This window comes from Gopherus evgoodei, unplaced genomic scaffold (assembly GCF_007399415.2).
Source record: "Gopherus evgoodei ecotype Sinaloan lineage unplaced genomic scaffold, rGopEvg1_v1.p scaffold_58_arrow_ctg1, whole genome shotgun sequence".
In the NCBI taxonomy this organism is placed as follows: Eukaryota; Metazoa; Chordata; order Testudines; family Testudinidae; genus Gopherus; species Gopherus evgoodei.
Genome location: NW_022060079.1, coordinates 1,009,051 through 1,033,956, shown reverse-complemented (window position 1 = coordinate 1,033,956; position 24,906 = coordinate 1,009,051). Strand labels below are relative to the sequence as shown.

The 24,906-nt window shown below is 52.3% G+C and overlaps 1 protein-coding gene across 1 annotated transcript; it reads left to right on the top strand.

Annotated features, from left to right (window-relative positions):
- The first annotated feature begins 2,625 nt into the window (after positions 1 to 2,625).
- On the top strand, positions 2,626 to 16,860 carry LOC115643384 (class I histocompatibility antigen, F10 alpha chain-like). The gene is made up of 7 exons (XM_030547374.1): positions 2,626 to 2,744; positions 4,143 to 4,418; positions 7,860 to 8,135; positions 14,370 to 14,474; positions 15,209 to 15,238; positions 15,719 to 15,784; positions 16,413 to 16,860. The coding sequence occupies exons 1-7, from the start codon at positions 2,708 to 2,710 to the stop codon at positions 16,415 to 16,417; spliced, it is 795 nt and encodes a 264-aa protein (XP_030403234.1). The 5' UTR covers positions 2,626 to 2,707; the 3' UTR covers positions 16,418 to 16,860.
- Positions 16,861 to 24,906: the final 8,046 nt, after the last annotated feature.

The window sequence follows — 24,906 nt, the reverse complement described above, 5'->3', positions numbered from 1 at the left end:
AGATGAAATGAATAGGCAACAGGTTTAAAACAAATAAAAGGACGTTTTTCTTCACACAGCGCACAGTCAACTTGCGGAACTCCTTGCCTGAGGAGGTTGTGAAGGCTGGGACTATAACAGCGTTTAAAAGGGAACTGGATAAATTAATGGAGGTTGTCATAAATGGCTGTTAGCCAGGAAGGGTAAGGAATCGTGTCCCTAGCCTCTGTTTGTCAGAGGATGGAGATGGATGATATCACGGAGTGTGGGGGAGTCAGGGCCCTGCACCCCCGGCTGTCTGCGATTCCCCAGGACTCTCAGCCAGCCAGTGAAGCAGAACGTTTATTTAGACGACAGGAACACAGGTCTTGCAGGCACAGACAACAGGATCCTGCTCAGTTAGGTCCATCTTGGGGTCCCAGGAGCACCACAGCCCCACTGGGGGGTCAGAGCCCTGTTTGTGCTTCCCTCCATTCCCCAGCCACCTCCTGCAACTTCTCTCCCTCTCCAGCCTTTTGTCCAGCTTCCCAGGCAGAGGTGTCACCTGGCCTCTCCCCATTCCTGGGTTCTCGGGTTACATGCTCAGGTATTCTCCCTCCAGCCAGTCTCCCGTCCCCCAATGCAGATCGTCCTCCCTCAGCATTCACAGACTACAGCAAGAACAATCCCAGTTCATCACAGATGGCAGGAGAGAGATCACTTGATCATCGCCTGTTAGCTTCATTCTCTCTGGGACACCTGGCATTGACCACTGTCGGTAGACAGATACTGGGCTAGATGGACCTTTGGTCTGACCCGGTATGGCCGTTCTTATGTTATGTTCTAAGGACTACTTAGAAAAGCTGGACGTTCACAAGTCCATGGAGCCAGATCTAATGCTTCCGAGGGTGCTGAGGGACTTGATGGATGTGATTGCAGAGTTATTGGCCATTATCTTTGGAAACTCTGGGCGATTGGGGGAGGTCCAGGACAATTGGAAAAAGGCAAATGTAGTGCCCATCTTTTAAAAAAGGGAAGAAAGAGAACGCGAGGGACTAGAGACCTGTCAGCCTCACCTCAGTCCCCAGCAAAATCCTGGAGCAGGTCCTCAAGGAATCAATTCTGAAGCGCTTAGAGGAGAGGAAAATGATCAGGAACAGTCAGCGTGGATTCCCCAAGGGCAAGTCATGCCTGACCAACCTGATTGCCTTCTCTGATGAGATAACTGGGTCTGCGGATGAGGGAAAAGCAGTGGATGTGATATTTCTTGATTTTAGCAAAGCTTTTGATACGGTCTCCCACAGTATTTTTGCCAGCAAGTTAAAGTAGTCTGGGCTGGATGAATGGACTATAAGGTGGATAGAAAGCTGGCTAGATTGTCGGGCTCAGCGGGTAGTGATCAATGTCTCGATGTCTAGTTGGCAGCTGGTTTCAAGTAGAGTGCCCCAGAGGTCATTCCTGGGGCTGGTTTTGTTCAACATCTTTATTAATATTCTGGAGGATGGGATGGATTTGCATCCTCAGCAAGTTCACAGGCGACACTAAGCTGGGGGGAGAGGTAGATACGCTGGAAGGTGGGATAGGGTCCAGAGTGACCTAGACAAATTGGAGGGCTGGGCCAGAAGAAACCTGATGAGGTTCAACAAGGACAAGTGCAGAGTCCTGCACTTAGGACGGAAGAATCCCATGCACTGCTACAGGCTGGGGACTGACTGGCTAAGCAGCAGTTCTGCAGAAAAGGACCTGGTGATGACAGTGGATGAGAAGCTGGATATGAGTCAGCAGTGTGCTCTTGTTGCCAAGAAGGCTAACGACATATTGGGCTGCATTAGTAGGAACATTGCCAGCAGATAGAGGGAAGTGATTATTCTTCTCTGTTCGGCACCAGTGAGTACTGCATCCAGTTTTGGTCCCCCTACTATAGAAAGGATGTGGACAAATTGGAGAGAGTCTAGCAGAGGGCAATGAAAATGCTTAGGGGGCTGCAGCACATGACTTATGAGGAGAGGCTGAGGGAACTGGGATTGTTTAGTCTGCAGAAGAGAAGAGTGAGGGGGGATTTGGTAGCTGCTTTCAACTACCTGAAGGGGGGGTCCAAAGAGGATGGAGCTCGGCTGTTCTCAGTGGTGGCAGATGACAGAACAAGGAGTAATGGTCTCACGTTGCAGTAGGGAGGGGGGGTCTAGGTTGGATATTAGGAAACACTATTTCACTAGGAGAGTGGTGAAGCACTGGATCGGGTTCCCTAGGGAGGTGGTGGAATCTCCTTCCTTAGAGGTTTTTAAGGCCCGGCTTGACAAAGCCCTGGCTGGGATGATTTAGTTGGTGTTAGTCCTGAAGTCCCTTCCAACCCAGTGATTCTATTTACAGTTGGTTTTAGGAAAATCCCTGTATTCCCTTTCCTTTGGTTTTGTGAAGATAAGTCAGGGGAAGGGAATAGCTCTTAGTGTTTGGGCAGCTTGGAGAAGGTCAGTAATAGTGATCCCTGTTTGCTGATGTCTTTTTTTCTCTTTCTCTCTCAGTAACTCATTCCCTGCAGTATTTCCGCACTGCAGCCTCTAACCCTGAACCTGGACTCCCAGCATATGCCTCTGTTGGGTATCTCGCCGACAACCTCTTTGTTGAGTGTGACAGTGACAGTGGGCTGTACAAACCACGAGCCCAGTGGATAAAAGACAATGTGGGTGCTGATTACTGGGAGAGTGGTACCAGACGTGGAATCGCAAAACAGCAGGTGTTCAAAGACAGCATGAGAATTTTAATGGAGCGCTACAATCAGACTGGGGGTGAGTTTGAGAGAAATAACAAATCCTACAGGCCTAAAGGAGAGGGGAATATTTATAGTGCTTGTGTGTTAGTTACCCTGACTTCACAGCCAGTCATCTCTAGATCACGTCCCTCGTTTCACTTCCAGGTATGTTTTATTAGACCTGAGGCACAATGTAGAAAAGTACAAGGAAAGAGCAGAAGGAGAATAGTTCTGCTCAGGGTGATGTTTCCCAGAAAGAAACGCACTGTACCTGACTCTCACCTATCCTGCACCTTGTGTCACATTCACACCTCTGAAAAGTGGGTGAATAATAGTACAGTGCCAGAGGTCTCCATTCACAAAGGTGGAAATATTTTACGCTCACTTTGCACTCTCTGGGCTGAATCCCCAAAATCACCAGAGCAGAATTCCTCTGTAAACCACATTTACATCCCCCAGTCCTGGGTCTGGTTCACATTCCTCACTCCCAGCCTTAGGACTGCTGAAAAGTACGCCAGTTTGCAGCAGCCCATGAGGGGCTATTACTCCAGATGGGGGTTACACGGTAGCCACAGTCTCTCTGCAACCAGGGCTGGCTCCAGGTATCAGTGGAACAAGCACGTGCCTGGGACGGCACATGCTAAGGGGTGGCATTCCGTCCATTCTTGGGGTGGCACAGTCTGGATGGCTTTTTGTTTTTGTTCTTTAGCAGTTCGGGCGGCAGCAATCCAAGCGTTTTTTTTCTCTTTTGTTTGGGGAAGCAAAAATGGTAGAGCTGGCCCTGTCTGCAACCCTCTCCCTAAACCAGGACTTGAGCGCTGGTCTACACTACAAAATTACTTCAGTATAACTAGATTGCTCGGGTGTGAATAATCCATACCCCTGAGTAATGTAGTTATACTGACTTACCCACTGGTGTGGGTGGCACTATGTTGGCGTGAGAGTTTCTCCCACTGGCATAGCTATCATCTCTTGCAGAGGTGGATACACTAAGCCAACAAGTGAAGCCCTCACCCATCAGTTTTGAGTCTCTTCATTAACACCCTACAACAGTGCAGCTGCACTGATGTAGCGTTTCTAGTGTAGACCTGCGTGAGAAAGTGGGGTGGCCTACAGCCAGCTATTCAGCTCTGTACCCCCCAGGTTTGCCCCCACCTTGAGTAAATTTTCATTTGCCCAATTAGAGCTGGTTTAGAGACACTTTGTCCTACCTAGTGGCACAGAGGAGCCATATGAGAGGTCAGGGTGTGGCCAATATAATTGATTAGAGGGCATTTTAGTTTTCAAAATAGTTAATTTAATTAACTTAAATTCTACTAACTACGTATAATGGGAATTGCACTTCTAAGTCACATAGGTATTTTTTTTGAAATCCCACTGCACTGCATGCCTAGTTGTAAATGACTGCAGGATCAGGCTCTTGTGTGTGTTTCAGGGTTTCACACTCTGCAGCGCAGGAGCGGCTGTGAGATTCGGGAGGATGGCAGCATCGGAGGGTCCCGGCAACTTGCATATGATGGGGACGACTTCCTCAGCTTTGATATGAACACTTACACATGGGTCGCTGCGGTCAAGGAAGCTGAGATCACTCAGCGCAGGTGGAATGAGGATACAGCCGATCTTCAGTATCGGAAGCAGTACACAGAGAAGGAGTGTATTGAGTGGCTAAGAAAATACCAGCAGTATGGGAACGAGGTTCTTCAAGGGAGAGGTGAGGGGTGAAGTAGTAGAGCAAAGGCATATCCTAGAGCAAGAGTCACCAAACGGTCGATTGTGATCAACTGGTCGACCCTAGAGACTCTCCCTGTGGATTGCGATCTCTGGCAGTGCAGTGGGGCTCCCACTAAGGCAGATTCCCTGCCTGGAGTGGCCCCACGCCATTCCTGGAAGTGACCAGCATGCCCCTGCAGCCTGTGGGGTAAGGCTGGGCAGGGGTCTCTGTGCGTTGCTCCTGCCTGCAAACACCTCCCTCACAGCTTCCATTGTCCAGGAATGGGAAACTGTGGCCAATGGGACCTGTGGGGGCAGTCCCTACAGAGAGGGGCAGCGTGTGGAGCCATGTACCCCCCCAGGGGCCTCACTGGTATGTTGGTCTCTTCCAGGAATGACGTGGGGCCGGGGCAGGCAGGGAACCTGCCTTAGCCTCGCTGCACTGCTGACCAGGAGCCATCCGAGGTAAGTGCTGCCCGGTGGAAGCCTGTACCCCAGGCCTGAGCCCCCTCTCAGAGCCAGTACCCCGTACCCCGACCTGCACCCAAACTCCCTCCCAGAGCTTGCACCCCTCACCCGCTCCTGCACCCCAACCACCTGCCCCAGCCCAGAGCCCCCTCCCACACGGTGAACCGCCCCCCCCCAAGCCCCTGCCTCAGCCTGATGAAAGTGATTGAGGGTGGGGGAGAGTGAGCAATGGAGGGGGTGTGTGGATGGAGTGAGTGGGGTGGGGCTTTGGGGACAGGGTGGGGCCTCCCTTCCTCCATGGGGTGGAAGAGAGGAGGGACGCAGTGAACGGTGGGGGTCTCAGGGAAGGTGGAGTGGAGTGACTTGGGGAGGGGGTAAAGAGGGGAGAGACTTGATGGGCAAGAGGGCCAAGTGTGAGTGGGGCCTGGCATAGGCACCAACTCTGTGGGTGCCCTGGGGCTGGAGCACCCACAGGGAAAAATTAGTGGGTGCTCTGCACCCACTGGCAGCCGAAGTCCCTTCCCCCCGGCCCCACCTCCTCCTCCCCTGAGCGCACTGCATCCCTGCTCCTCTGCCTGCCTCCCAGCGTTTCCTGCCCGACTGCCGCCAAACATCTGTTTGACAGCATTAGAATGCTCCAGGAGGGAGGGGGAGGAGTGGAAACGTGGCATGCTCAGGGGAGGAGGAAGCGAGGCAGGGATGGGAGGAAGGGGTTCAATAGAGCAGGGAGGGGCTGGAGTTGTGGCAGGGACTTTGGGGAAGGGGCTGGAATGGGGGTGGGGCAGGGCCTCATGGAAGGGGTGGAGTTGGGGTGGGGCCAAGGGCAGAGTGGGGGTCGAGCACCCATCAGCGTGAGCAGAAGTCGGTGCCTATGGAGCCGGGGGCGGAGTGGGAGTGGAGTGTGGGCGGGGCCTCAGGAGGCAGCTGCACAGGGGGTGGGGCCAGGGGAGCTTCCAGCACTCGGGCCAGACTCTCTAAATGCTAGAGCCACACACCGTCCATGCTAGAGCAGTGTTTCTCAACGAGCGGTCCATGGACCAGCGCCAGCCCCTGAGGTCTCCATACACAGTTTCGGAAGAGTAAACCTGGTCCCTGGTATCAAAAAGGTCTGGAAACACTGCCCAAGACTTGGTAATAGGGTATTTTCCCCTCTCCTGCTTCAGAGAATCTCTGTCCAACCCCGATCTGAATGTCAAAGTGGAGCAGTTTAGCTGATCTATGTCCACCTCCCATCCTGTGTCTGAGGGGTAAAGGAATCAGAGACACCATCAGACAAATGACTAAATCACTGTCGATAAATCTCTTCTCAATGCAGCTTCCATCTCTAAGTCGTCATTATTATTTGTTACCTGTTTTGTAGTAGTGCCTAGGAGCACCAGTCATGGCCCTGGACCTCATTGTGCTAGATACTGTACGAACACAGGACAAAGATTGTCCATGCCCCAAGGAGCTTCTAATTTGGTAGGGAGGAGAATGCTCCTCACTCAAGGAGTCTCTGGTTCTTCCAGTACATACTGAGACCTTCCTCAAATTAAACTTCAGTGTTCCCAATCTCCTGTTTCAGACCCTGCTATACAAATTCCCTTATTTAGATGCCCTCGTGGGCCCCATGGCACCCATGGGCACCGTGTTGGGGATCCCTGCTCTAGGGTTTGTGTTTTCAAGCTTTTCTCCTTAACCATAAATCTTAGAGACTTAATTTTTTGTATTATTACTAGTGAAAGTAGAGAGTCTATCCCACAGTCCCATGATTCCAGGAGGTGGGGCTTTAAGAAAAACCAAACATTCCAAAGGGTGGCAACATTGTCTTCATGACCAGGGAACAGAGGCACATCTCCCTTATTGGCTAGGTATCAATACAAATAATAAGGCAATGGAGAATTCTGGCTGCACCCCATGGTGACCTGAGCTGAGACTGAATGGGACCCTTCCCCATGAGTGGTAGAGGGCTGTTCCCTGCCTGTAACTCTGACTTTTCCACTCCCACACTCCACAACTTCTCTCCCGTTCTTGAGCCTCAAAATGTTTAATTCTCCAGACCATCAGGAGTGGCTGCACAGATGAAGTAGTAAGCGCAGTGGTTCAGGCACCTGGCTAGGGACTCAAGGACATTGAATTGGGCTTCTCTCTCAGCTGCAGACCCTCTCTGGGAGCTCAACACCTCTGCTGTTTTTGCAGGAAGCTGTGGGGTGGAGGAAGGGAGCCTCTCTCAGAACTTTTAGCCCAGTGGTTTGGGCATTACTTGGGCTGTGGGAGACTCCTGATTCCAGGCCCCTCTCTGCCTGCATGGGAGATGGGATTTGTGCAGGGCTCTGACACATCACAGGGGTGCCCTGGCCACCAAGCTCTGGAGTGTTCTGCTTTGGGAGCTGTTCTGAGGGACTGGAGCAGAGGCACTGGCCCCAGGGTCGCCCGCCTCCCAGGTGAGGGCTCCAACCACCCAGCTGCAGAGCCATTCTCACTCTTGCACTCTCTTTCTCTGGCTGGATCAGATTCTGCCTGCGAGTTAGATGGAGGAATGTCTATCGTCCCCTCCTTTGTGCATTGCTCTGGGGCTTTGGCATCCGAACAGCTGCTGTGAGGCTGCACTGTACATGCCCAGAGGCAGGAACGCAGGTCCTTACGGAACTTTTACTGCAAAAACCCATAGGTGCTGAGTGAGTTTAGGTGCCTACAGGGTTTGGCAGCAGCTGAGTGGAGGCTTAGTGAATCCCAGGGGGACCTGATGTTTTAGGTGCCTAAAGAGGCAGTTAAGTGCTTAAGTCCTATTGTGAATCTAGCCCATATATTCTCTGAGCCTTGGTTTCTCATTTGTACAAAGGGGTTAACAGCCCTGCCTCTCTAAGGTGAAAATTGTGTTAGTTCTCACATTAAAGATAGTGAGTTGCTCAGACATAACAGTAGTGAAGGCTAGAGAAGTAAATAGATGTGAGTGCTGCTCTCCAAATGACTTCTAATACCCTTGGCTTTTCAGAACCCGCAGCCATTGAGGTGTCAGACAAGGCAACCACTGACGGGCTCACCAGGCTCTCCTGCAGTGCCTATGGCTTCTACCCCCGGGACATCGCTGTGACCTGGATGAAAAACGGGGAGATGAGAGAGCAAGAGACTCAGCGAGGGGACATCCTACCCAGTGGGGATGGGACCTACCAGATTCGGGCAACCTTGGAGATCAATCCCAAGGAGGGAGGCCGTTACTCCTGCCTTGTGGATCACAGCAGCCTGCCAGAGCCTCTCAATGTCTTCTGGGGTGAGGAGAGGGCAGAGTGCTTGTCTGGGAGAGGTGGAGGAGAATACACCAAGGGGAGGGGAGGGCTAGGGTTGAGACCCCGTTGTCCTTATCGAAAGGTAAAACTCCACTGGCTGACACTGTAAAAATGTCTCCCCTTTTCTGGGCTGGGGCTGGACCTCCTTGGAGTCTTATGTCTTCATTGCTGAAAAAAAGGGTGATGTGTGTTACCACGAGAGAGCCAAAATCCTAGTGGAGACCAGGCACACAGATAGTTTTTACCTCTCAGTCGCTAGGTACATAGAGGTAAAAACAACCCTTGTCTTGTTTCCATTAGGATTTCAGAGCTGTCTGCATGTAAAAAAACCACCTTTTTTGCAGCGAAGACAAGATTTACAGAGTTAACTTGGACTCTTACCTGGTGTTGCCCATAACTTGACTCCTGTCCACACACACAAACTTCTGGCCTGAGTTTAGTTGTATTTTAAACCTGGGCTAGCTGGCTCAGCTGGGGGCATAGGCTAAAGCCTGGATGCCACTTTCACTTGAGCTGGTTACCCCTATCCAGTGTCCTCCAGTGCCTTCCCACAATTTCCCCCAACTTGCCCTGGGTTGCTCCGAAGCTGAACTAAGAACACTTTTGTACAGGGACCCCAGCAGGACAGACAAGTTCTCCCACAATTCAGTAGGAAAGAATCGTAGAGCAGTTCAGTTCACTGCAGTGCAAAGAACCAACGGACGTGTCCCCAGAAGTCCTAACAACACACACAGGAGCGTGGCGCCAGTGTGCACACCATCACTTGAGTGCGAGATTGCAGCATGGCTGCTCTCACCTGGGCTAGGCTAAACTGGGCACTCAAATCTGGGTGCCAATCACCTGAGTTAACTGCAGTGAAGACCTACCTAAGTCACATTTCAGTCATACCCACTAAGCCATATCCACATCGGAGCTGCACTAACCTGGATTAGGTGCTAGGTAGGACTTCTGGGGGCATATCCCACGATTCTTAGTGCTGCACTAAGCCATGATGCGCTATGAATCGTTTTGCAGTGAATAGTGAGAGAACGTGTCTGCCTTTCCAGTGCCCCTGTGTGGAATGTTCTTAGCCCACCAAGTCAGTAAACTGAAGCAAGCAGCACACTCAGATGAGGATATTCCTGGCGTCATCTCTGTTTCAGTGCTGTGCCCCACCTCTGTTTGGATTTTTTTGTGTATCATTTTGTTATGTGCGGTTCTGGTGACAAAGCGGTGTCTGAGCTCAAGTCTCCAGCACCCCGCTGCTTAGAATGCAATTGTACGTGTTTATGTTCATTTGTGAGGCCTTGTTTCTAATCCAGTCTGTGATTTATTAGCATCTATCACACTTCTGAGTTTGGGTCTTGTACTCCGTCCATTTCCTCCCCCATCTGCACCTCAGACTCATCAGCCTGGCTCCTGCCTTATGTAGGTCTTCTATCCTGTTCCTACCTTCCCCAGCTACAGAGCTTGCTTTTAAAGGGGGCGCCATCGATACTTCAGTGATTCTTTCTACCCTGGCTCTGGGAGTGGAGTGGGGTTGGGGGGGGTGGCTGGGAGCCAGGAATTTCGGTTCTCTCCCCGGCTCTGAGTGGGGATGGGGGGTTAGAGCGGGGGGGCTGGGAGCCAGGACTCCTGGGTTCTCTCCTTGGCTCTGGGAGGGGAGTGGGGGCTGGTGGGTCAGAGCAGGGGGGGGCTGGGAGCCAGGACTCCTGGGTTCTCTCCCCAGCTCTGGGAGGGGAGTGGGGGCTGGTGTTTAGAACAGGGGGGCTGGGAGCAGGACTCCTGGGTTCTTTCCCCGGCTCTGGGAGGGGGTGGTGGCTGGTGGGTTAGAACATGGGTGGCAGGAGCCAGGGCTCCTGAGTTCTCTCCCTGGCTCTGGGAGGGGATTGGAGTCCAGTGGGTTAGAGCAGGGGGGCTGGGAGCCAGGACTCCTGAGTTCTCTTCCCAGCTCTTTCCACTAGCTCACTTTTGGCCTTGCCAAGAGACGGGAAAGGTCTCATTTCTCAGCTTCCCCCTCTCTGACATGGGGATAATGCTGCTGACCTATGTTCTTGGGGACCGTGAGGGTTCGTTATTGAATTTACACGTTTGGCACTCTGTGTTAGGTATATAGATTCATAGACTCTAGGACTGGAAGGGACCTTGAAAGGTCATCGAGTCCAGTCCCCTGCCCTCATGGCAGGACCAAATACTGTCTAGACCATCCCTGATAGACATTTGTCTAACCTACTCTTAAATATCTCCAGAGATGGAGATTCCACAACCTCCCTAGGCAATTTATTCCAGTGTTTAACTACCCTGACAGTTAGGAACTTTTTCCTAATGTCCAACCTAAATCTCCCTTGCTGCAGTTTAAGCCCATTGCTTCTTGTTCTATCATTGGAGGCTAAGGTGAACAAGTTTTCTCCCTCCTCCTGATGACACCCTTTTAGATACCTGAAAACTGCTATCATGTCCCCTCTCAGTCTTCTCTTTTCCAAACTAAACAAACCCAATTATTTCAGCCTTCCTTCATAGGTCATGTTCTCAAGACCTTTCATCATTCGTGTTACTCTTCTCTGGACCATCTCCAATTTCTCCACATCTTTCTTGAAATGTGGTGCCCAGAGCTGGACACAATACTCCAGTTAAGGCCTAATCAGCGCAGAGTAGAGCAAAAGAATGACTTCTCGTGTCTTGTTTACACACACCTGTTAATGCATCCCAGAATCACATTTGCTTTTTTTGCAACAGTATCACACTGTTGACTCATATTTAGCTTGTGGTCCACTCTGACCCCTAAATCTCTTTCTGCCATACTCCTCCTAGACAGTCTCTTCCCATTCTGTATGTGTGAAACTGATTGTTCCTTCCTAAGTGGAGCACTTTGCATTTGTTTTTATTGAACTTCATCCGGTTTACCTCAGACCATTTCTCCAATTTGTCCAGATCATTTTGAATTTTGACCCTGTCCTCCAAAGCAGTTGCAATCCCTCCCAGTTTGATATCATCCGCAAAGTTAATAAGCGTACTTTCTATGTCAACATTGTTGTACAGACAAAACTACACAGGATCTTTTCAGGGGGCAAGACAAAGATACCACATTTATTATGATAACAATTTGATTTATGACTAATAACTAATATCTTAATTCTTATACACACACATTATACCTAATACCTATACACACACACACACATTCACACACACACACATCCATCAGATGTTCTGCAGCTGCTGCATAGTTACCAGTCCTGAAGATAGCTTAAGTTCATAGCTTGATTTTGCAGCTTGGATTCGTAGCTTGTGGTGGCTAACTGGCCAGGAAAGCCGGACACAAGGGCGAGCTGGATCTCTGTTGGTCCTGCACCGATGCCCTTCCATGTTGGCAGCAGAATGTTATCCAGAGTCTCTCATCTCACCCTTCTTTTTTATAGGCTTTTAGTTTGGATTCAAAGTCTATAGGTCTTGCTGTGTCACGCTGCCTCTGGGTTTGGATTGATCACCCATCAATTGCAGGCGTGACTTTCAGCCTTGAACCTGGCTTTGATCTTCCTTCTGTTGTTCTGTTGTCCTTTTCTTTTTAGGGTGGATGCTTCTTACTTTGTTTAGGGCTGTTGTCTAGGTCTTCAGCCATTGGTATTTGAATATCTCATCAGGACAGGCTGGGGCTGGAGGTTGATTCCGTCATCCACACATACCTCATTCACACATCTAAACTAAACTAATAAGATTACAGCAGGGTTTGCAAAAATGAAGGTTGGAGGAAGCTTTTACAAAATGGAGTGAGTGTTTTAAAAAGGGGGTTTGAATTACAATATGGAACAGAAGTTACAGTGTAGGCAAGTGTAGTGTGGATGGTGAACAGAAGTTACATTAATAAATTAAAAACAATTTCATTTATCAGTTCTACAACATCTAAGTCGTTGATGAAGATATTGAACAGAGCCGGTCCCAAAACAGACCCCTGCGGAACCCCACTTGTTATACCTTTCCAGCAGGATTGGGAGCCATTAATAACTACTCTCTGAGTACGGTTATCCAGCCAGTTATGCACCCACCTTATAGTAGCCCCATCTAAATTGTATTTGCCTAGTTTATCGATAAGGATATCATGCGAGACCGTTTCAAATGCCTTACTAAAGTCTAGGTATACCACATCCACCGCTTCTCCCTTATCCACAAGGCTCATTATCCTATCAAAGAAAGCTATCAGATTGGTTTGACACGATTTGTTCTTTGTAAATCCATGCTGGCCATTCCCTATCACTTTACCACCTTCCAAGTGTTTGCAGATGATTTCTTTAATTACATGCTCCATTATCTTCCCTGGCACAGAAGTTAAACTAACTGGTCTGTAGTTTCCTGGGTTGTTTTTATTTCCCTTTTTATAGATGGGCACTATATTTGCCCCCTTCCAGTCTTCGGGAATCTGTCCCGTCTCCCATGACTTTCCAAAGATAATAGCTAGAGGCTCAGATACCTCTTCTGTTAACTCCTTGAGTATTCTAGGATGCATTTCATCAGGCCCTGGTGACTTGCAGGCATCTAACTTTTCTAAGTGATTTTTTACTTGCTTTTTTTAAATTTTATCTTCTAAACCTACCCTCTTCCCGTAAGCATTCACTATACTAGACATTCCTTCAGACTTCTCAGTGAAGACCGAAACAAAGAAGTCATTAAGCATCTCTGTCATTTCCAAGTCTCCTGTTACTGTTTCCCCCTTCTCACTGAGCAGTGGGCCTACCCTGTCCTTGGTCTTCCTCTTGCTTCTAATGTATTGATAAAAAGTCTTCTTGTTTCCCTTTATTCCCATAGCTAGTTTGAGTTCATTTTGTGCCTTTACCTTTCTAATCTTGCCTCTGCATTCCTGTGTTATTTGCCTATATTCGTCCTTTGTAATCTAACCTAGTTTCCATTTTTTATATGACTCCTTTTTATTTTGTAGGTCACGCAAGATCTCGTGGTTAAGCCAAGGTGGTCTTTTGCCACATTTTCTATCTTTCCTACCCTGCGGAATAGCTTGCTTTTGGGCCCTTAATAGCGTCCCTTTGAAAAACTATCAACTCTCCTCAGTTGTTTTTCCCCTCAGTCTTGATTCCCATGGGACCTGACCTATCAGCTCTCTGAGCTCACCAAAATCCGCCTTCCTGAAATCCATTGTCTCTATTCTGCTGTACTCCCTTCTACCCTTCCTTAGAATTGCAAACTCTATGATTTCATGATCACTTTCACCCAAGCTTCCTTCTACTTTCAAATTCTCAACAAGTTCCTCCTTATTGGTTAAAATCAAGTCTAGAACAGCTTCCCCCCTAGTAGCTTTTTCAACTTTCTGAAATAGAAAGTTGTCTGCAATGCAGTCCAGGAACTTATTGGATAGTCTGTGCCCCACGGTGTTATTTTCCCAACATATATCTGGATAGTTGAAGTCCCCCATCACCACCAAATCTTGGGCTTTGGATGATTTTGTTAGTTGTTTGAAAAAAGCCTCATCCACCTCTTCCACCTGATTAGGTGGCCTGTAGTAGACTCCCAGCACGACATCACCCGTGTTTTTTACCCCTTTTAGCCTAACCCAGAGACTCTCAACCCTTCCGTCTCCTATGTCCATCTCCACCTCAGTCCAAGTGTGTACATTTTTAATATATAAGGCAACACCTCCTCCTTTTTTCCCATGTCTAGCCTTCCTGAGCAAACTATACCCATCCACACCAACATTCCAGTCGCATGTATTATCCCACCAAGTTTCAGTAATGCCAACAATGTCATAGTTGTATTTATTTATTAGCACTTCCAGTTCTTCCCGCTTATTACCCATACTTCTTGCATTTGTATATAGGCATCTAAGATACTGGTTTGATCTTGCCTCCCAGCTTTGCCCTGACCGTCCTTCCTCTCTGCCATTATAGCCCGTGCCCCCTCCTGTTTCCGACCCATCTCCCAGGTCTTCATGTTCCCTACTTTCCTGTGGGCTTTGCTCACCTGTCCCCGTCGAACTTATGTTACGTACTGTATAGGAATAATATCCTCTGAGGCTATATTGAAGTTTGCACGCGAGTTGCATAGAGCTGGTGAGAAGGGCAGGGGCAGCTACAGCACATTTCCCTAATGTGGGGAGCAGGGTGACTGCCCCCTTTCATGGGGGAGGGGCCTGCCGCACCTGCTTCCAGAGCTGGAAGCAGAGATTCTGATCTCTGTAGTGGGGCAAGAGGATTCTGGGTATTTTTCCGTATTCACTGGCTCCTTTTCCATTTCAGAGCCCCAGTCCAATGTGATCCCCATTGTGACTGGAGTGATCGGTGCCGTGGTGGCTGTCGTGGCTGCAGTAGTCGGAATCATCATCTGGAGAAAGATTGGCTCAGGTAGAGTCCTGGGGTGGGTGGGTTTTCTGCCTTCTGTGGACTGGCTGGGCCATGCAGCCCTAGGGGCAGCAGCAATACAGAGCCCAGGATCAGTGCTGTGTGACTGTCCATCTGGGGGCTGCGCCAGAGGCTCTGGCTTGGGAGCTGCTGCTGGGCCAGAACCAGACACTACAGAGCAGTGATGGGCAACCTGTGGCCAATGGGCCGCATGCAGGCCGTCAGGATTATTCGTTGATGGACCACAAGACAGTTTGTTTACACTGACCGTCTGCAGGCACAGCTGCCCGCAGCTCCCAGTGGCCATGGTTCGCTGTTCCCCGCCAATGGGAGCTGCAGGAATTGGCACCTGCAGGCAAAGTGGCCAGCACGTCCCCGTGGACCCTGCTTCCCGCAGCTCCCATTGACCAGGAACAGCAAACCACAGCCACTGGGAGCTGTGGGGGGCTGTGCCTGTGGATGGTCAACGTCTGCAAAATGTCTTGCAGCCCACAACCAGATCACCCTGACAGGCCGCAGGTTGCCCACCACTGCTGTAGAGTAAGGGAGGAACACTGCTCACACTGAGATGTCGTCTCCCTGCCCCTTGGACTTGATCTGTTGTGGGCCCCTGAATCTCTGAGCCCCAAATGTCAGTGCTGGCCTAAGGGCCTCATTTCTGGGCTGTGGGGACAGACGGGAGCCATCTCCTGCCTCGGGGACTGCACTCTCTGAAATCTGCCCTTCTCTCTCTGCAGGGAAAAAAGGAGCTGGCTACTCACCTCCAGGTAAGTGAGAGCAGCCCCATTCCCCTGCCCCACACACACACAGCTCACTCCCTCTGAGCTACTGGCTGTGCAGCTGTTCATATTGACCCTGTGCACTCCATTCTCCCCAGGTTCACACAGGCTGGAGAAAAGTCCCAGAAAGGGACATTAACATTCCAGTGTGACCTCTTCAGTTCCAGTTACTCTATACTCCATGCTTCTTTCTGTAATGTTTTAGGTTTAGCTGCTGTAGCCCAGAAGTCCCCAGGGCTCAGAGGCAGCTCAGTGTACTTGGGGTTAGTGACGAATTATCATCATCCCAGAAGCTAATACCTGTTAATCTCACACTGCTTCTGACATGGCTGTGAATTGGGTTTCGGTGCCTGTGAAATCCTGTTACATAATCAGTGAAAGATGAAGTGTGAGGAGAAGAGCATCTGGACCACCACTCCCCTCCCCCCCACGTTCAGGGAGACACTAACCCCCTCTTCTCCTCCACAGGAAGTTACCAAGGATCCAGCTCCTCTACAGAAAAAAACTTGATCAGTAAAGGAACGTCTGTCCCAGGTGACTTGTTCTCAAAGAGGCCGTTGGGGGAGACACTTAGCCTGAGTCATTTAAACTTGGAGTCATCCAGGCCCTGCCCCTTCGGGATCTTCAGCTAGTGCAGCTCCCAGATAAGCCACATGTGAACGGCACAGAGAGAACCAGGACTTCAGGCTTGAGAGTCCCAAGCCTCTGCCGCTGCTAGAGGGCATCACACACTGGTGCTCATTTAGCCATTGCCAGACATTATGCTAGTTTTCCCATGACAGGGTGAAACACCCAGGAAAGGGTTAAGAGCTGCCTGCTCTGCAGGGGAAGGAAGGAAGGGGCATGGGAGGGAAGGGGCAGAGAGGGGAAGGGCTTCTGGGGAATTGCTTTGCTGGGTGTTTCTGCATGAGTTCTGGTGTTTCAATAATAAATCCGGCCTCCAAGCAGATGTGGGCATAGTACTGGTTCTTCCTGGACTGGTGAGAGCCACCAGCTTACACCTCCTTAACTGAGTGGTTCTTGGATAGGGTGGAACGTGTTAGAGTTGGCTCTTGTACAGAGCCCCCACCCCCTTGGGCCCTTCTGCACAAGTTTACCTGCAAGGCATCCCTCCCTGATCCATACAGACAGCCCTGATTCTCCCTCTGTTCTATTTGTGCAGCGTAATGGAGCTGGTCAGAGTCTGTGCCGCAGGCTGCAGGGATCCCAGAGAGAAGAAACCAGCACAGACTGATCTCTCTGCAACCGCTAATCAGCACCTTCCTGTCTCCTTTTGTTTCCTGCAGTGTCCCATGAAGGTGTTCGGGCTCCTCCCTGGCCACTTAGCAACTGCTTGCTTTGTAAACATATTAGAAAAAAATCATGACGTGATTGCAGAATGTATTTTCAACATAAAGAATAACAAGAAGCATATAAATTATGATTCTTCTTAAAGGGTTTTTTCTCTAAACACTGTTGTTTATCGCTACTGGTGCCCTTATACAATGCAATAGCTGCTTTTGGGTCTGGTGACTCAGTTTTTTGTTAATGCTTATGATATAGTAAATCAGTGTTCTGGTAGAATCATAGAATATCAGGGTTGGAAGGGACCTCAGGAGCCATCTAGTCCAACCCCCTGCTCAAAGCAGGACCAATTCCCAACTAAATCATCCCAGCCAGGGCTTTGTCAAGCCTGACCTTAAAAACCTCTAAGGAAGGAGATTCCACCACCTCCCTAGGTAACCCATTCCAGTGCTTCACCACTGTCACGGAGTGTGGGGATTCCGGCCCTGCACCCCTCTTCCTGGGACCCACAGTGACTCTCAGCCAGCCAGTAAAACAGAAGGTTTATTGGACAATAGGAACACAGGTTACAGCAGGGCTTGCAGGCACAGTCAGGACCCCTCCAGCGAGTCCTTCTGGGCTTTCAGGGTGCTTGGATCCTAGCTAGGATCCCCTGAATTCAACCCACACAGCCCCAAGCCCAAACTCAAACTGCTTCCCTCCTGCCACTCCCTTCCTTTGTCCCCTTCCCGGGCAAAGGTGTTGACCTTTCCCCTCCCTTACCTAGCTCAGGTTACAGGCCCTGGCATCGTCCATCCCCTAAAGTCCTCCCCTGCTCTCCCACCCCCCCACACAGACAGCCCCTGCTCCATCACATCTCTCTCCCCTTCGAGACTGAACTGAGCAGGGTCACTCTGCCCAGTGACCTGGGGAAGTTCAGGGTCCCCTCTCCGGGACAACGCATCCGCTGTCATGTTGGCACTTCCCTTCACATGGACCACGTCCATGTCATAGTCCTGCAGGAGCAGGCTCCACCTCAGGAGCTTGGCGTTGGCTCCTTTCATCTGGTGCAGCCAGGTCAGGGGAGAGTGGTCGGTGTACACGGTGAAGTGTCGCCCAAAGAGATATGGCTCTAGCTTCTTAAGGGCCCACACCATGGCCAGGCATTCCTTCTCGATGGCCGCGTAGCTTTGTTCCCGGGGTAGCAGCTTCTTACTCAGGTACACGATGGGGTGTCTCTCCCCCTTTTCATCCTCTTGCATTAACACCGCCCCCAGTCCCGTGTCTGAGGCATCGGTGAACACCATAAAGGGTTTGTCAAAATCTGGGTTTGCCAGAACTGGGCCACTAACCAGAGCCTCCTTCAGCGCCCGGAAAGCCTCCTGGCACTGCTCAGTCCAGATCACCTTGTCTGGCTTCCCCTTTTTGCACAGTTCAGTGATGGGGCCGGCTATGGCACTAAAGTGGGCACGAACCTTCGATAGTACCCCGCCATCCCAATAAAGGCCTGGACCTGCTTTTTGGTTTGGGGGGCAGGCCAGTCTCTGATTACCTCCACCTTGGCGGGTTCCGGCTTCAGGCAGCCGCTCCCCACCCGATGGCCCAGGTAAGATACTTCAGCCATCCCCACATTGCACTTCTCAGCCTTTACTGTTAACCCAGCCTTTCGGAGTCGGTCCAGGACTTGTTTAACCTGGGACATGTGGTCCTCCCAGGTCTGGCTGAAGACGCAGATGTCGTCAATATACGCCACGGCAAAACTCTCCATCCCCCTCAGTAGCTGATCCACCAGGCGCTGGAAGGTGGCCGGCGCTCCCTTGAGGCCGAAGGGCAGGGTCAGAAACTCATAGAGCCCCAGAGGGGTGATAAAGGCCAATTTCAGCCTGGCATCTGCGTCCAGCGGCACTTGCCAGTAGCCTTTGGTAAGATCCATAGTGGTGAGGTACCGAGCACCTCCCAGCTTGTCTAGGAGCTCATCAGGCCTGGGCATAGGGTAGGCATCAGATACGGTGATGGCATTGAGCTTTCGATAGTCCACACAGAACCGGATTGACCCATCCTTCTTGGGAACCAGCACCACTGGCAAGGCCCAAGGGCTGGAAGACGGCTGGATCACCCCCAAAGCCAGCATGTCCCTGACCTCTCTTTCAAGATCCTGGGCAGTTTTCCCAGTGACCCGAAAAGGGGAGCATCTTATAGGGGGATGTGACCCGGTCTCCACCCGGTGGACAGTCAAATTAGTGCGTCCAGGCTGGTTGGAAAACAGCTGTCGGTACAGATGCAGCACCCCTCTGATCTCAGCATGCTGGCCCGGGGTCAGTTGATCAGAGAGGGGAATCGCCTCCAGGGGGGAACCAGCTTTTGTCCCAGGGAATAGATCTACTAAGGGGTCATCTCCCTGCCCCTCCCAATGTCCACACACGGCCAACACCACATTCCCCGTCATAGTATGGCTTCATCATGTTCACATGGTACACCCAACGGTGATGTGCCCGGTTTGACAGCTCCACCACATAGTTTACCTCATTCAGTTGCTTGATAACCTTGAAGGGCCCTTCCCAGGCGGCCTGGAGTTTGTTTCTCCTCACGGGGATGAGAACCATCACCTGATCCCCGGTGGCGAAGGCACGGGCTCGTGCTGTGCGGTCATACCAGACCTTCTGCCTCCTCTGGGCTCGGGCCAGATTCTCCCTGGCCAGGCCCATGAGCTCGGCCAGTCTTTCCCGGAAGGTCAGGACATACTCCACCACTGACTCTCCCTCGGGAGATGCCTTCCCCTCCCATTCGTCCCTCATCAGGTCTAGGGGCCCCCTTACCCGCCTTCCATACAACAGTTCGAAAGGTGAAAACCCGGTAGATTCCTGGGGCACCTCCCTGTACGCAAACAGCAGGTGAGGTAAGTACTTGTCCCAATCTTGCGGATGCTGGTTCATAAATGTTTTTAGCATCATCTTCAGCGTCCCGTTGAACCTTTCTACCAGCCCATTGGACTGGGGGTGATACGCTGAGGCCCAGTTGTGCTGGACCCCACATTTCTGCCATAAGGACCGGAGCAGGGCCGACATGAAGTTGGACCCCTGGTCCGTTAAGACCTCCTTGGGGAACCCCACCCGGCTGAAAATTGTCAGCAGCGCATCTGCCACTGTGTCGGCTTCGATAGAGGACAAGGCCACCGCCTCGGGGTAGCGAGTGGCAAAATCCACCACCACCAGGATGTATTTCTTCCCTGACCGGGTCGTCTTGCTGAGGGGTCCCACTATGTCCATGGCCACCTTCTGGAAAGGTTCTTCTATGATGGGTAAAGGCCTCAAAGCCGCTTTCCCCTTGTCCCGGGCCTTCCCCACTCTCTGGCAGGGGTCACAGGATTGGCAGTACTGTCGGACATGGGTAAAGACCCCAGGCCAGTAAAAGTTCTGTAGCAGCCTCTGCCTGGTGCGTCGGATTCCCTGGTGCCCCGCGAGAGGGATGTCATGGGCCAGGTACAACAGCTTGTGACGGAACTTCTGGGGAACCACCAGCTGCCTCCTGATCCCCCATGACTCTACTTCCCCTGGGGGAGCCCATTCTCGGTACAGGAACCCCTTCTCCCACAGGAACCTCTCCTTGCAACCTCTCCTCATGGTCTGTACCGCACTAAGGTCAGCCCGGTCCCTGTGCTTCCGCAAGGAGGGATCTTTCTGCAACTCGGCCTGGAACTCAGCAGCTGGGACAGGAATGGGGACCGGCTCTTTCTTGCTGGCTGGGTCTGAGGCCGCAGCCTCTCTGACCCGTGCCCCTGGGCGTTCCCCGCTCCCTGAGTTAGGGTCCTGCACCTCAGGTCGAGTACCTTCCCCGTTGTCGGGGAGCAGTGCCATTTGCCGACTCTGACTACAAGTCACGACCAGGGCACTCTGGGTGTTACTAGGCCAGTCCTCAAGGTCCCCTCCCATTAACACGTCAGTGGGCAAATATTGGTGTACCCCCACATCCTTGGGGCCCTCCTTGGCCCCCCATTTCAGGTGTACCCTTGCCACAGGTACCTTGAATGGGGTCCCGCCCACGCCCATCAGGGTCAGGTAGGTGTCGGGCACCATCCGATCTGAGGCCACCACCTCTCTGCCAGGGTCAAGCTGCAGACTCCTCCGCCCCTGGGACTGCTCGCTGCAATCCCCCGGGGGACCCTGTTACTACAAAGTCCTTCTCACTGGGCACACACTCCCAGGGGTTAATCACCCCTTCGTTTTACTGCTCCCCAGTCACTTACTGCAGGAAGCGCCGTCCACGGGGTGCAGTATATCCCACCGCTGCCACCAGTTGTCACGGAGTGTGGGGATTCCGGCCCTGCACCCCTCTTCCTGGGACCCACAGTGACTCTTGGCCAGCCAGTAAAACAGAAGGTTTATTGGACAACAGGAACACAGGTTACAGCAGGGCTTGCAGGCACAGTTAGGACCCCTCCACCGAGTCCTTCTGGGCTTTCAGGGTGCTTGGATCCTAGTTAGGATACCCTGAATTCCGCCCACACAGCCCCAAGCCCAAACTCAAACTGCCTCCCTCCTGCCACTCCCTTCCTTTGTCCCCTTCCCGGGCAAAGGTGTTGACCTTTCCCCTCCCTTACCTAGCTCAGGTTACAGGCTCTGGCATCGTCCATCCCCTAAAGTCCTCCCCTGCTCTCCCACTCCCCACACAGACAGTCCCTACTGCATCACAACCACCCTCCTAGTGAAATAGTGTTTCCTAATATCCAACCTAAACCCCCCCACGGCCACTTGTGACCATTGCTCCTTGTTCTGCCATCTGCCACCACTGAGAACAGTTTAGATCCATCCTCTTTGGAACCCCCCTTTCAGGTAGTTGAAAGCAGCTATCAAATCCCCTCTCATTCTTCTCTTCTGCAGACTAAACAATCCCAGTTCCCTCAGCCTGTCCTCATAAGTCATGTGCTCCAGCCCCCTAATGATTTTTGTTGCCCTCCGCTGGACTCTTTCCAATTTTTCCACATCCTCCTTCTAGTGTGTGGCCCACAACTGGACACAGTACTTCAGATGAGGCCTCATCAATGTCAAATAGAGGGGAATGATCACATCCCTCAATCTGCTGGCAGTGCCCCTACTTATACAGCCCAAAATGCTGTTAGCCTTCTTGGCAACAAGGGCACGTTGTTGACTCATATCCAGCTTCTCGTCCACTGTAACCCCTAGGTCCTTTTCTGCAGAACTGCTGCCTAGCCACTCGGTCCCTAGTCTGTAACAGTGAATGGGATTCTTCTGTCCTAAGTGCAGGACTCTGCACTTGTCCGCGTTGAACCTCATCAGGTTTCTTTTGGCCCAATCCTCTACTTTGTCTAGGTCCCTCTGTATCCTATCCCTGCCCTCCAGCATATCTACCACTCTTCCCAGTGTAGTGTCATCTGCAGACTTGCTGAGGGTGCAGTCCAAGCCATCCTCCAGATCATTAATGAAGATATTGAACAAAACCAGCCCCAGGACCGACCCTTGGGGCACTTCACTTGAAACCGGCTGCCAACTAGACATGGAGCCATTGATCACTACCTGCTGAGCCCGCCGATCTAGCCAGCTTTCCATCCACCTTATAGTCCATTCATCCAGCCCATACTTCTTTAACTTGCTGGCAAGATACTGTGGTAGCACTGTTCCCATCAGCAGCCTGGGGAAAGCTCCATGGGGCAGGAATAACTTCTGGGTTTGATCTGTGAATCAGTGAGCCCCTCTCCATTTCCCCTGTTTCCCTGTTACTGAGGTCTTCTTCTGTACTGTGCCTGACCAAATGGGAGATGCTCAGGGTCAGCCAGTGTTCATGGGGGAGGCTCCCTAACAATCCTGCTCCTCCCTGCCCCTCCCCTCCAAAACCCTGTTCCACATGTCTCCCACCCACCCCCAACAACCCTCCAGGTTCACTCCCCGGCTCCTGCCCAGCAATTACTTCCCTCTCCCTCAGCTCCTATGTTACCCTTGACTCCCTTCAGCATTTGCACTGCTTCTGAGGTGGGTGGGAAATCTGGTTCTCTATTGTAGTTTAAATGAATTATTACCCTGAGTCTTTTTTGTTGTCTATATTGTTACAATATACTTGCAGATAGGTATTTTGAAATACATTTTAAAAAAATTAATTGAAACTGGTGTGATTATATTGTGTTATTTTGTCAAAATATGCAGAATTTTAAAGTATTGTATGCAGAATTTTTTTAATATTTTGGCACAGAATTCCCCCAGCAGTGATTTAATTGCTGTCTCTGTGGTGCCTGGCTGCCATGGAGCTTTGCTGGCTACAGACCCAGCAAAGAACCCGCCCTGATTAGCCACTAGAAGGAGCCCGCAGCTGCTTTATCACCCGCCTGTGAGCCAGGCCCTTTCCGAGAAATCACCCAGGAGAGGAGAAACCTTCCCTGGCTGGGCTCCGGGGGGGTGCTGCCTCGCTGTAACCCAGCCTGGGCATCCATCCGGCCGGGCGGGGAGCTGGTGTCTGATGCAGCTGGGACAGAGAAATCCTGTGTGCGCTAAACACTGCCTGTGTGCCCCAGCCTGGGCCTCCTCTCCCGCCTGCCCTGGGGCAGCGCTGGGATGGGAGACCCAGAACGGCCCTAGCTGGGTATGGGGCATCCGGGGGCAAAGACACAGGCTGGGTGTGTGTGTGTGTGTGTCAGGTCATGCTGGTGCCTGGGATAAAGTCCCCTTTGGAGGGGTGGGTCACCCTGCATCCCAGCGAGTGGGCAGGGCTGGTGCAAGGATATTTTGTGCCCTAGGTGAAACTTGCGCCCTCTACCCCCACCCTTCCCCCCAGAGCATTGCTTATTATAAACTTTCAAAAATGAGTACTGCATAATGTGGCATTGTTCATTAGAATTAATACATATTCAGCTTGAAATTTTATTAATTTCATTATTTAGCCTACATATTTAATGAAAATAATTGAATAACCTGACAGGGTGTGGGGCTGGCTGGCTCTGGGCAGGGCAGGGGATGCGAAGCTGGTTGGAGATGGAGTGTGGGGTTGGCTGGATACAGGGGGTGCGGGACTTGGCTGCGTGCAGGGCAGGGGGTGTGGGGCTGGCTGCAAGCAGGGCAGGGGCTGCAGCAGGGGCTGGATGGAGACAGGGGGTGTGGGGCTGGCTATGGACAGGGCAAGGAGTGCAGCAGGGGCTGGCTGCATGCAGGGCAGGGAGTGAAGGGCCGGCTGTGGGCAGAGCAGGGGGTGTGGGGTGGCTGGAGACAGGAGGTGTGGGGCTGGCTGTGGGCAGGGCAGGAGGTATGGGGCTGGCTGCAGGCAGGGCAGGGGGTGTGGGGCTGGCTGGATACAGGGGTGAGGGGCTGGCTGGAGGCAGGGCAGGGGGTGAGGGTCTGGCTGGATACAGGGGTGAGGGGTTGGCTGCGGGCAGGGCAGGGGGGGTGGGGCTGAGTGGAGGCAGGACAGGGGGTGAGGGGCTGGCTGGATACAGGGGTGAGGGGTTGGCTGCGGGCAGGGCAGGGGGTGTGAGGCTGGCTGTGGGCAGGGCAGGGGGTGCAGCAGGGGTGGCTGCGGGCAGGGCAGGGGGGTGAGGGGCTGGCTGGAGGCAGGGCAGGGGGTGAGGGTCTGGCTGGATACAGGGGTGAGGGGTTGGCTGCGGGCAGGGCAGGGGGGTGTGGGGCTGAGTGGAGGCAGGACTGGGAGTGAGGGGCTGGCTGGATACAGGGGTGAGGGGTTGGCTGCGGGCAGGGGAAGGGGTGAGGGGCTGGCTGGAGGCAGGGGAAGGGGTGAGGGGCTGGCTGGATACAGGGGTGAGGGGTTGGCTGCGGGCAGGGCAGGGGGTGTGGGGCTGACTGGAGGCAGGACAGGGGGTGAGGGGCTGGCTGGATATGGGATGAGGGGTTGGCTGCGGGCAGGGCAGGGGGTGTGGGGCTGACTGGAGGCAGGACGGGGTGAGGGGCTGGCTGGATATGGGGTGAGGGGTTAGCTGGAGGCAGGGGAAGGGGTGAGGGGCTGGCTGGAGGCAGGGCAGGGGATGAGGGGTTGGCTGCAGTCAGGACAGGGGGTGTGGGGCTGGTTGTAGGCAGGGGGTGAGGGGGTGGCTGGATACAGGGGTGTGGGGCTGGCTGGATACAGGGGTGAGGGGTTGGCTGCAGTCAGGACAGGGGGTTCAGCTGCCATGGCTGGAGCTGGAGCACAAAGAGCAGCTGCAGAAGGAAGAGCTATTGGACAGAAGCTGCTGAGAGGAACCGGCTCTGTCCCATGGAGAGGTACCACTGCGGGATCTGCATTTTAAATAGCAGTGGGGACGCCCCTGCAGCCCCTTGCCCTCTCAGCCCCCTGGGCACTGGCTCTCTGTGGCTCACTCCCTGGGGGCTCAGCCCTGCTCCTCTTGCCCCCAGTCCCTCGTTAGGCCTGGGTGCCCGGAAAGCAGGCAGCATATCTTTGTA